This window comes from Tiliqua scincoides, chromosome 10 (assembly GCF_035046505.1).
Source record: "Tiliqua scincoides isolate rTilSci1 chromosome 10, rTilSci1.hap2, whole genome shotgun sequence".
Lineage (NCBI taxonomy): Eukaryota > Metazoa > Chordata > Lepidosauria > Squamata > Scincidae > Tiliqua > Tiliqua scincoides.
In genome coordinates, this window is record NC_089830.1 from 28,911,020 (window position 1) to 28,923,268 (window position 12,249).

A 12,249-nucleotide genomic window follows, 5' to 3' on the forward strand; every position below is an offset into this window, starting at 1 on the left:
ACCTTTTTGTGCTCTGTCTAATGCTGGCTCTGTTAATGTTTTTGTGTTTTTAATGTTTATGTGTTAATTTTTATTTTGCATTTAATAATTTTATTTTAATTGATTGTTTTTAATATTGTTGTGAGCTCCATTGGGTTCCTTTGGGAGAAAAGTGGGGGGAAATTGAACCTCCTTGTGCAGTTCCCAAAGCAGGGAAGAGGAAACAGCAGCTGCCCCTTTGGGAGACATCTCAGTTGAGCTGTTGGCCCTTTTCATGCCAAACAAGAGAAGCAAATGAACCCCTTGGGGAAGGTTTTTGACTAGCAATCAACCCTCCGGCAGGCACACCTTGGAGCTGCACTTACTCACAAGCAATTCCAACTGGTTTTCAGGGCAGACTTGCTGCAGAGTGAGTGTGCTTGGGGTTGGAGCTGTCTCGGGCCAACACAGGTTGATGTTGGAAGGGGTGGGAGTGGATTTTTCTCGATTCTGCCTGTGTCTGAGTCTCCCTGCACTGAGTCTTTGCACACCAATTGCTGGGGAAGCAAACAGCTGCAGAGGGAACGGCCCCCAGGACCAGCTTCAGGGCTTTCTGTAGGCATCTTGTTGGCCACTGTCAGATAGGATGCTGGAGTAGAACCCACAAGATCTCCTGCCTGGTGGAGAATCCCATAGCAACTCTTCAACCTGGCTTCCCCCCCCCCCCACACACACACACACAAAAGACCTCCTATCTGGTCCCCATCACCCTGCTAGTCTGGAGCCTTGGCACCCTGTGGACCAGACACTACAGCCCCATTTGTTCTCTCTGACTCTCGGATCTCTTTTCTTTACCCCTCCCCCCAGCCTCCGTGGCTCCTCCCCAGGACGGCCTCCTCACTGCCGCCTCCATCCCCATCATAGCAGGTGCTGCACTGACCCTCTTGGCCTTCCTGGTGATAGTTCAGTTGTGTGCCCTGCTGAGACTGAAGTCAAGGCCTTTGGTGTGCCGTTGCCACAGGTGAGTTCCTGGGACTTGTCAGTGGATCATGGTAGCTCCAAAAAATCCAACCTGGAGCTCCTCAGAGAGGCATGGCCCTTGTGCCCACCAGGTGACCTCCATTGAATGCTGTGGGTCAGAGGCCTGTGGAAAAGCTGGCAAATGGGACAAAGGCAGCCTGTGGGTCCCAGAACTCAGACATTTGGACCAAGCTGCCGGGGTTGGAGTCCACTGCACCAGAGTCTCTGCTCTTGGGTGTAAAACTCTCCTTGGGAACTGATGTTCAGTGGTAGACTGATGCTGAACATGGAGTCTACACAGCCAACCAGAGAAATGGCCATTGAATTGCCACTTCCTCCAGGGATATTCCTGATTCCCTTGCAAGGTAACTGTGTTGGTGGCCATCACCACATTTCCCAATCATGTATGTTGTGAAACTTTTCTCTTGCCTGTCTTGGAAGTCTATCAGTTTCACTGAGTGACTGCAATTTTTTTTTTTGGGGGGGGGGGGGGGAAGGGGGAGACACCTTGCTTATTCAGCTCGATTTGCACTTCAGATATAACTTCCTCTCTGATTTGGTGTTTCTATGATGTTTCTTTATCCGGCAGTGGCCAATACGAGATCTTTGAGAATTCAGACGTGATGGAGCATGTGGGGGAGTCAGATGCCGCATACCAGTCAGACAGAAGTGTGGCCCCCCTCCCCTCCTACGAAGAGGCAGTCTGCAGTCACGTGGGAGACCCCTTACAGCCTAGTGTCTGCGGTCCAAGGCCCCTGGTCTTCTCTGACAGAGTCTTGACCCAGCCCGAGTCCCACTCTGCTGCTGGGGAGACTCCAGACAGCCCACCCCCTTCGTACCAAGAAGCCTTGGCAATGGCAGTAGAGAGTCGCCCAGGGGGACAGCAGCCCAGGCAAGGAACAGCCCAAGACTCGTTCCCTCTACCTGAACTGGAGGACGGACCCTGATGTTGCTTCTATAGAGCCAGGCTCCTGGAAAGATGGATTTCTCTGTATCCATTGGGTTTTAAGAGCTTCAGGTGCCATCAGGAGGCACTCAAGACTACTGTAGGGGCAGGTGCCACCTTGAGCAGAAGCTCCACACTTTGGACACCATGCTGCACCACCATTGGTGGGAAAGGGGGGTAAGAGTATTAATGCACCAATGGGAACGGCCAAGCCCCACATGACTGGTGCTGTTCTGTGCAATAGTTAAACTACCTCACTTTTCTGTTTTAAAAGAAAATGGGACTCTCTCCCAATTCCTTTTAAAGTTATTTTTAATTGGAATTTTCAATGTGTTAAAGTCTGTATTTGATGCCTTCTTCAAATGACAAAATGATTTTTTTTTCCCTACAAAGCAAAATGCAGGTACAGGCAGACATTTGTAACATTTGTAACATTTGTAACTGTAAGTAAAAGGAGTGAGTGGACTCCAAAGTGAGTTTGGGGCTGGATACCCACCTGATATACTTATTAAAACTGTTTCTAAACAGCTGGTTCTCTTGATAGTATTTTTCTCCCTTTCCCCACCTCTAAGTATTTCACACAGTGTATGATAAACTTATGAAACTCACTTCCCCATGTTATGGCAATGGTCAGTAGCTCCGAACCTTTAAAGGGGAATTCGGCAAATTCATTGAAGGAGAGGTCTATTGGAAGCTGTTAGCCACCATAATGGAACTTCCAGGAGAAGGTGCAGTGTACCTGACTGCCACTTGCTGAAGGTTTAACATGCCATGCCCTGCTTGAGCTTCCTGGCTGGCTAATGTGGGTGCTGCAGGATACTGGAATAGATTGGGCAGATCCAGCAAAGCTCCTCTTGCCTTCATGTTAAGCAAGGCTCCTCTTGCCTTCATGGTCTGGCAGAGAGGTGTCTGCCCTGACCATGGTCTCTGAAGTGGAGTTGAGGACCTTTCCCTCCCACCTCTGCAAGGACAGATTGTCACTCTTGAAAGGGTGTGGAGTGAGAAAATGGAGCCTTGAGCAAGGTGTGGTTGGTTGCAAGCCCTGGAGAAACCTCTCCTTTTGTTCAGAGGGTGTGGGCACACCTGCCCTGCTCTGGCTCCCTTTGTTCCAGCTGTGGCTTCCTTGTGTAGCTGGGTGGGCTTGTCTTTCTTCTGAGGTGGCCAGATCCTGTTGCTGCCTGCAGAACCTGTTTGCCAGTGGCCTCCTTCTGGCAGCTTCCCCTGGAATGTAAAAAATAGAGCTGTTAAGGGGGGGGGAGGAAAAGAGGTGTGTGGTCAGCCCTTCCCTAGTATGGCTGCAGCAGTGCTCTTCAACCTGTCACGCCCCCAAAGCCTGTGCATGAGAAGGCTTGGATCCAGTCCAGTCATGGTACTACCTGTCCAAACTGGGTGGATTTGGTCCAGGGAGGGGTGTTGCTGCAGGGCGGGATCAGCAGTGTGTCCCCAGGCTCATGCCATATTTATTGGGGTTGTGGCATGAAATTGGGCTGAAGACCAAATTGGTCTTCAATAAATTGGGCCTTAAGAGCACTGAGGGGTCTGAATCTTTAGGAGTTGACTAAAGGGGGGATTTTCTCCTTCTGTATATGGCACCTTCTGCTCCTTACTACACCTCCTGACTGTTCTCCCACGACTGGCGCAAGAGCCTGCTCTCCATCCTGGGAATATAAGAGCAGCCTTGCTGGCTGGAACCCAAGGAGGTCCATCTAGCTCAGCAGACTTCTTGCCAGAATGCATGACCAAGATGAGGGCATGGGCCTGTTGTCAGGACTTGTTCCCAAGATACAGTGATAGATTGTCTCTGTCAATGGAGGTTCCAGCTGGCTGTTGTTTGCCACTAATCCCTTCATACACCTCCCTGAATTGGTCTTTAATCCCTTTTTAAACTTTCTGCCCAGTGTTGCATATACACAACAGGGATCAAACGCATGCACCTGTGGCCTGGGAAGAAATGGGTTCAAGCCAAGTCACTGGTTGTCGTTGTACCTTGTAGCAGTGAGTTCTGTAGGCCATGTTCTCGGCCATGAGGGTGAACTTTTTCCCCTGCACCCAGCTGCTCCAACACCAGATGCAGGGCAAAGCTGGCTCTGAGTGTGTGTGCCTCCTGTGTGAATCATGTCAAGCTGTTTGCTTTGAGAGCCCCTGGCAGTCTAATGTGTGGCTTGCTGTGGGCTGGGCTTATTTATTTTAAAGCAGGGAAGAAATGTTTATCTTTAAAAAACAGTCAAAGCCTCTTGCAGTTTAAATAAGAAAAAACAAAGCCAGGCGCAGCCAGACCTACAGGAACACATTTCAAGCAGCATCACACAAACGGAGTGTTTGCAGCAGTCAGGGCAACTGAGTTCCCAAGCAGCCCCTCAGAGGGAAGGTCTTGGCTGCGCCGGGTCCAGGGGCTCTTGGAGGGCAGTGCTGGATCTTTTTCAGATGGGGGGAGAGGGTAGACTAGTTAACCTCTAGGTTTTTTCTGGCTCTACAGTCTCACTCTGTGGGCGAGCTCCAGTCGTTTTCTTGTGCAGAGCCTCAGTCTGCCCATCTGTGAAAGGGGAATGAATGGAGTATAGCCTGGTTGCTGGCGGGCTGGCAAGTGCTCTGCTGCCCCCGTGTCAGGACACGCATCAAGCCGGAACTGGGGTGGGGTGAGAGCGCCTGAAGCCAGAGCTGGAGCACTACTACGGACTAGGTGCCCCGAGCATGCACAGAGTGCCCTTGTGTCTGTTCTGGCGGCAGCGCTATCAGAAGCCCGTTTCTGTCCCAGGAGGCTGAGCCGCGCCGGGCCAGGGAGCCCTCGGGGCTTCGGAAGGCTTCCTCCCTCCTGGGCCCCGCCCTGCCTTGAAAAGCGGCGCCGCCTCCGCCGGGCTCGGAGCAGCAGCAGGTCCGCTCCCCGGGCACCGTCCCTGCCGCCCCGAAGGAGCCCGGCATGACGTCCCAGAGCCCGCGGCAGGAGCCCCCGCGCCCCTCCGGGGGGCCGGCCCGGAGCGGGCTCCCGCTCCCCTTCCAGAGGAACCTGCTGCGGAGCCCCAACCCTGAAGGTGCCGCCGCGGCGCCCCCCCGGCGCCCCGTCCTCTGGGGGGGCTGCGGGGCTGGGCGGACCCTGGAGCCCAGCAAGACCCGTCGGGAGGGGGTCAGCGCGAGGCGCGGGCAGGGGGGCGATCAGCGGGCTGAGTGGGCGAGCCTCCCCACGCGGGTTGGCGCGGCTGCCCACCGTGTGCCCAGGCTCGGCCCTGCTGCTGGGACTGGGGGGGGGGGTCTTGCCCTGGAGCGGCGCTCGTCTTGTGACCTCCCTTTGCCCCAAGTCTGCTGCACCTTCCTCGCCTCGTGGCAGGAGCAGCCTCTGGTTATGGGGTCAACCAGCTGCCACCCTCGGCTCCTACAGCCTGGAGACCTGTGCGGGGGGGGGGGCAGTCTCAGGAATGTGTGGGCAGATGGGGGGCTGTGGCTGAGCTGGACCCACAGGTCACGAACTGCTCCCCTCCTTCTGCAGGTGTGAACATCTCGGAACCTGCCCCGCAGGACGCACCCCGGATGTCTCCGGACACCCAAGGTGAGGGGGGGCGGGGGGGCAGGAAGTGCTGCTCTCCTGGGGAACCTCTGGCAGGAGCCTGCGGGTTCGGTTTTCCAAGAACGCTGCCTTCCCAGCAGTGAGTTGTCTCTGAACATGTCCAAAGAACTCTGTGGGGAGCAACACTGGGAAAGAAACCCAAAATATCCAAGGGGAGTGTCTCAGAGCATGTGCAGAGTGTCTCTTCTTCCATGCTTTTAAAGAAGAACCTGAGGGCAATTTTATCAGCCTGTGCCTGGTGCTGTTTTCTTTTCCGAAAGGGAACTGAGGCCCTGGTTTTAAAAATGTGCTGTGCTTCTTTCAGAAACAAGGCAAATGGCACATGCTCAGAAGTGCTTTGCCCTGGTGTGCTTCAAAAATTATCCTTAGAAGTGAAGCACTCCGTACATGCCTGAAGCTACTCAACTCAAGATGCCAGGGTTTGGAAACATAACAATGGGCAGTCTTCCTGATTAAGCTTTTCCTCTTCCTTTGGGGTAACTTTCTTTGTCTCACAGGTATCTTCAGTGACTGGCAAACTAGAATTGAGCCCCTCCCTACGGATGGTGAAAAAGTTCCCCTGGGCCTGGTCTCCCCACACTATAGGTGAGTGGCCTATATAGTGCCTATAACCTATCTCAGAGAGGTGGGCTTCTGAACAGGCAGCACCACCCGAGCTGGGGACCAACCCCCCTTCTGGGCTAGCTTGCCTGCTAAACTCTTGCCCTCCCCAGGTGGTGTGTCCGGGAACAGCTCATAGACCTCCTGGCTGAAGGACTGTGGGAGGAGCTGTTGGATTCCTACCAACCACGCATCACCGTCATGGACTGGTAAATGTGAAAGGGAGGACTGGGTGGAGGAGATTAGCCAGTCCCAGGTGGTGGGCTCCTGTTCTTCCTTGGCTGAACTGGATGCAACATGCTGGGAATGAAACAACACTTTCACTTCCTGTCTGATAAAAGAGACACTGAAGCTCCCTGACAGCAGGGAGCCTGGCACACCTTCAGGCCTGCAAGCCCAGCCCTCCAGTCTCAGAGGCCCAGTGGCCTGAAGGCTGCTTCATGCGGTGCATGTGATTTGCCCTGGAGCCCTGCAGGATTGTCTCTGGCTGAGCTGGGCCAAAATTAAGGGGTGTGTGTGTGTGTGTAGGAAACCTGCTGTGGAATTCTCATCTCATGACCTCTGGAAGTGCACCCAGCCTCCTCCTACAGTTTGCTAAGCTTTAGAAACGAGCTTTAGAAACGAGCTCTGTTTGCAAACAAACACCAAAGATTTAGAAACTTGAATAGTCCTTTCCCATAAATGGAGGACCCTGGATGTGCTGGCATTGGGTGAACAGATGCCCCCCCCAACATTCCGACAGAGAAGCAACTATTAAGATGAACTCCTCTTGTGCACCACCAGAGGGCAGCAGTTGTCCAGTGCAAGAGTCTTGTGCGCTCTCTATGTATTCTACAGAGCAGAAAACCAGAGACGGGCATCCCTAGTGGGCCAGATAGCACTGAAGTTCTGGGATGCCCGCTGAGACCTGATGGGCCACTTAGTGGTGGTAACTGGGGTCCTGCTGTCCCTCAGGTACGAGAACAGCAAACTGGCCAGTTCTGTTTATGAACTTCACGTCCAGCTCCTGGGAACCGACAGGGCCCTGATCATCGCTGAATTTCAATATGTATCAGGTGAAAGCGAAGAAGATGGAGAGAAGCGGAACTGGTGCCAAGTAAGGACTGGGCTGAGCAAGGGGTGTCGGTGCAGGCAGAGAGTTCTTAAACAAGAAGTCTGCAGGGGAGCCACACCCCCTGATCCCGGAGCCTGCCTACCTCGTCTCTAACTCCCAGTACCCTGGGGTCTGGCTGTGGCAGCTCAGTGAGGATGAAAAACACAGTGCATGCCCAGAGGAACTCTTGCCTTTAAACTTATTTTTGTTACTCTCTGTGGTAAACAGGTGAGTTCTGATATCAGGAAAAGGCTATGTCCAGGAACGGAGCCCTGGTTATAAGGAAGGGGTTTGGATTCATCTTTTTATTGAAATGGAGCTGAAGCAAATGGCAGTCATTACGATGAGCTCTGCCAATTATTTTTCTAGCAGTTACCACTAGCAAATCCAAGGCCAGCTGTGTCTGGTGGAGAAACCAAAGCAGTGGAACGAACCCACATCCAATCTAAGGTTGTTGACTGAGCCATTCTCAGGTTGTTGGGAGAAAATTAATGTGCCTTGGCTAGAAAGGGGACCGGGTCGGAAGTTCTCTGGAGTGCCCACTGCAGCAACTCTGTGGTTCTGCCCCAGGGACTGAGCCCCCTCTTATGTTCTGAATCTTTTTCAAGGTTTCTCATGTCTTCAAGCACTATGGTCCAGGAGTGCGCTTTGTCCACTTTCTGCAGAAGACCAAGGATGTTGAGACACCTGCCGGATACCGCCGGACGAGGGCAACAGACAGCAGTGTCTCTGTGCAGTTGTGGGACTGATGGTGCTTGGGTCTGGGTGGGCGCCTAGAGTTGGGGGGGCAGGACCCAATGACTCACTTCAGACCCACCTGCTCTTCAACCACCCTGATCCTGGAGGAGGCGGCGGCGGCAGTCCAATCCTCCATGCATGCAAGCTCCTTGTAGACTGATTGCAAGTGGGTATGAAGGAGTTAACCGTGTTAGCAAGGAAAGACATTCTGTTCATGCTGAAGGCACTCTTGGCTTTAGCATGACGCCCTGTGCAGGCCGGGCACCACCAGTAGTCTCAGGGTTCCTCTGTCTGTCTTCCCAACAGATCCAGCACCCCTGGTCAGCAGTAAAGCTCCTTAAATGGAGGGCTTCCCTTTCTGGGTCTTGCAGCACACATGCCTGTGTGGACATTCAGAAGGAGATCACTCTGCCTTCAAAGGGGCTTTCTCCCTAGTAAGTGGGTTAGGATTGCAGTTTCAGTCCCACCCCATCCCCACATCTGCACAGTGGCAGTGGTGCTGTCCTAATTCATGGTGGGTTTTCTGGGGAAACTATTTTAGGACACTTCTTTTGGTCCTTTAGGGCTGGGGAGAGAAGACGCTTGGTGGGAGGGAGAGTATTATACTGCTGGAGACGCTGCAGTCCTCCTGATTGATCTTTATGTGCAATACCCCAAATATCTAGGAGCTGGTCAAGGATGATAAAACAGTGCAGGAATGGGAACTCTGCAGATGCTCAGAGGTGCCCTTTCTACTAGCTCCTTCACAGCTGATTACAGGTGCTCAGAAGAGACTCTAAATCCTGCCTCAATAACTGTTCTCCCCCCCCCCCCAAAAAAAAAAAAGCCGTGCCAAGTTTGGAGAAGCCTCTAAGGAAGGGAGAAAATTGAAAACTAGCTGCATGGCAGGGACTATTGTATTCTGCTCTTGGGCTCCTGAAAGCTCTTTCCAATTAATGTTTACAAGAGGCACAAATAAAAGCTACCCATCATCTGCTGACCTTGAGCTTCTATCTCCTCCCACCCCCCCACCCTCCACAAAGCCCTGACACATTTGGAAAGCCACAAAACTTTGCGCTTTAATTACGTTTATGGCGGCAAATAGACAGAGGGAGTCTTCGCTGTGCAGCGGATCTCAAGGAAGCCATGAAGGGAGGCAGTCCATGAAGATGGAAGGCCTGTCTGGAAAACACTGAGGAGGGGCAGAGAAGCTCTCAGGGCAGCCAAGGGAGAAAACCTTCAGTGGGGTGAAGAACGGGGTGGGCTGCAGAGTGACGGAAACAGCCTTCTTGTGCTTCAGTGTATTCGTTTGCTATCCTTGTTGGGGCAGAATAAATTCATGTGTTTTATCTTCTCTTTTGCTTCTCAGTGGTCTTGTTGCTCTCTGGCCTGTGGCAAATTGGGACAAATTCCTTGCCATTGCAAGATGGATGCCAGCATTCTGGGTTTGAGCTCTACATCCTACAGCTGACCTGAGTCTGCTGTGGTCAGGGCAGTGGGGCAGAAGAGAGGAGTCTGGGCAGGCACCACCCAGAGTGCTCCGTGGCCCCAGGGTGGCTGCAAGGCATTGTGGAATGGAGCACAGAGAGAAGCTAGGGGGTGTGGGGAGGGTCACAGTGGCAGGGGCTGCTGCTGTGGGTGGCGGCAGGGCCCCTCATCCCCAGCGTGGGCACCTCAAGTGCACTTGCAGTAGTAGGCTGAGATAGCATCATTCCAATTGCCAAAAAGGCCCCTCCCGTACTCCTGGAGCCGCGGGAAGGCCCCGGGCTTGAACTTGCGGGTATTCCCGCCCTTGGCCTTCTTGGACCAGACAGTGAGCTCACAGCGCGTGGCCACCACCAGTGAGGAGATCTTGTCGTTGAAAGCCGTAGGGACGTAGGGTTGGTCCTCGCCCGGCTGCACCACCAGGACGCTCCCTGCGCAGCACTGGTCGTAGTAGGGGCTGTTGTCCGTGTAGAGCTGGGCGCAGACCTTGGTGCCATCAGCGTTCTTCAGATCGGCTGCAGCAGGGCACTGGCCCCAGGCCATGGCAAAGAGCAGAGGGAGGAGGAGGATGCCGGCGGAGGCCTTCATCTTGTCTGCAGTGGAAGGAGGAGAGGCTTCAGGACTCTAGAGAGGAGTGTGCCTTATATAGAGTTGGGAGGGCCACAGCCAAGGCTGACTGCTGAAGAAATGGGGCAGCTCCCAAGGACTGGGTGAAAGATAACTGTGGGAAAAAGGCAAGCTGTGTGTGGAGAAACACAATCTGCCTGATCCATTAGTGCTCCCACCACAGACGCCTGCACACGCGTTGCAGGCTGATAACTTCCCCAGGCAAAGAACCGATCTCTTGGATTGATGGCAAGAGTCACATTGTGAGTTTAACAGGCCTGGCACTTTCTTCCTCACCAGCATCCCTTGCTCTCCTGCTCAAATCGGTAGCTCTTTCTCAACCCCTGGCTGCTGGAGTGAGGACCCCAGGTGTCCTGACTGTTCCGCTACCGGGATATCAAAGCTGGAGGCAGTCTCTCTCCAACTGCTAGGCTCCATTGCCCTTTGGACAACAGGATCTAAGGACAGGTGGTTCTAGCTGCCAAGAAGGCCCCAGAGCCCTCTAGTAAGAGAGGTGGAAGTCAGGCTCCCTGTGGGTTCTTGTACCTTCCAGGCCCTGTAAGGCTGCAGTCTCAGGGTCCCCCTCTTGCAACTCTGGCCTGGCTAGAGACACAACCAGGGTAGTGTCCTCCTTCTGAAGGGTCATAGGAGACAGCACGGCCCCATCTCCAATCCCCGGAGGGGGGAACAGCCCCATCCGTGCCTCAGCTTTCCCTGCACCTGGCACCTGTCTCAAGACCTTGACCGGTTGGGCCAGCAGCTGTGGATTTCTCACTGGGAGGCAAAAACCTCTCCTGGCAAAAACCCAACCCCCAGGAGCCCCCTTCAAGGTCACCCATCTTGCCTGCAGGAGTGGCAGCCCTGGTTCCTCCCCACATTTTGCCTCAAGAAACAGACTGGAACACTGACATTGCCAGTTCACCTCCCACTGTCCTTTGCGCCCCCAACCCCTGCAGCTTTGCTTGGCCAAAGGGCTGCCAGCCTTTTGGGGGCAGCTAGTCCCTCTCCAGGCAAATTGTTGCCGAGCTCCCCCCCCCCTACACACAACTGCTTCTCATCCAAAGGGGCATCTGGACAAAGGTCTCCACCCCGCTTCTGCCCACTGGAAAGGCTGGCCACATTCAAGGTGAACAGGTGTTCTCTTTTTCCAGGATGTGTCCTCTTTTTTTAGCCCTGGAAAAGAACTCAAATGCCCTCCTTTCCCTGTGAGCGGCCCCTGCAGGCAGCACACAGCCTTCTTGCAATTGATAAGTTGCAATAAATTACATGTAATATTGTTTTAATTTAATTATAAGTAAGATAGTGTTTTAATCAACCCCATGAAATCAATTTACATGAGTGTTTTTTGAGTGTTGTCTTGGATGTTCTACACTTTTCTGGGGTGTCTAAACTAAACTAAAGCTCCCCTCCCCATTGCAAAAAATAAGTCCCAGCAAGGAGGCATTCCGTTCCATTGATGCCTTCCACGTTCCCAAAGGGGGCGCGGCTTTAGAACTCCCCTTTCGAATCCTTCGTCGTGATTGGTTCATTTTCCTCCTGTCCTTTTCTCATTGGTTCATTTTCCTCCTGTCCTTTTCTCGCTCCTCCTCAGTCCCCCGCCCACCTCTTTGTGACGTCATACATTCATTCATTCCCTGCAGCTTTGGCTCCGCCCCCCGCCCTGCCGGGTTTACAGAAGGCCAGTTATATTTGCATACATCGCACCCAGAAGCCTTTGCGACAACCTAAAACGGAGACGGAGAGAGGAGATCCTCTCTGGGGAGCTCCTCGGGGAGAGAAGGGCAGAAGCCTTAGGAAAAGCGCAGTAAAACTGTGGGTAGTCTTTGCTCCGGGCCAGGATTCGTTCACCGTATTCTGAAAGGCGCACCAACGGGAGAGCCAGAGCGCGGGGAGGGACGAACACCAGCTTTGCGCAGTGGCAGTATCGTAGCCAATGAGGTTAATCCGAGGCGCGATTATTGCTAATTGAAAACTTTTCCCAATACCCCGCCGTGACGACTTGAAATATAGTCGGCATTGGCAATTTTTGACAGTCTCTACGGAGACTGATCTTTTTGTTGCAAAAGACAGACGAGTTGTTGGTAGGGTTGTGGCTTGGTGGTCTGCAGCAGCGGAATACTTACGTCCCAAAGAGCTCTTGCATTGATCGTGTGGATCTAAGGCTATTTCTGCCGAGCGTTGCGTATACGCAACAAGGACTCAATGCGTACGCCTGTGGGGAGGGCAGGAATAGGTCAACTGTGAGGGGTTCATGTCTGAGGTAGT

General features: G+C 53.3%; 2 protein-coding genes and 1 non-coding gene across 3 annotated transcripts; 2 read left to right on the forward strand and 1 right to left on the reverse strand.

The window, feature by feature from the left end:
- Positions 1 to 4,823: 4,823 nt before the first annotated feature.
- On the forward strand, positions 4,824 to 9,234 carry NCCRP1 (NCCRP1, F-box associated domain containing). The gene is made up of 6 exons (XM_066638992.1): positions 4,824 to 4,953; positions 5,406 to 5,465; positions 5,981 to 6,068; positions 6,197 to 6,292; positions 7,038 to 7,179; positions 7,785 to 9,234. Exons 1-6 carry the CDS (start codon positions 4,842 to 4,844, stop codon positions 7,923 to 7,925), a joined length of 639 nt encoding a protein of 212 aa, XP_066495089.1. The 5' UTR covers positions 4,824 to 4,841; the 3' UTR covers positions 7,926 to 9,234.
- Positions 9,235 to 9,567: 333 nt separating this feature from the next.
- On the reverse strand, positions 9,568 to 10,681 carry SYCN (syncollin). Its single transcript, XM_066638152.1, has 2 exons — positions 10,531 to 10,681; positions 9,568 to 9,971 (listed from the first exon to the last, which is right to left on the reverse strand). The coding sequence occupies exons 1-2, from the start codon at positions 10,679 to 10,681 to the stop codon at positions 9,568 to 9,570; spliced, it is 555 nt and encodes a 184-aa protein (XP_066494249.1).
- A 1,207-nt stretch (positions 10,682 to 11,888) lies between these two features.
- On the forward strand, positions 11,889 to 12,029 carry LOC136661847 (U4 spliceosomal RNA). Its single transcript, XR_010794949.1, has one exon. It is a non-coding gene; the product is annotated as a U4 spliceosomal RNA (small nuclear RNA).
- Positions 12,030 to 12,249: the final 220 nt, after the last annotated feature.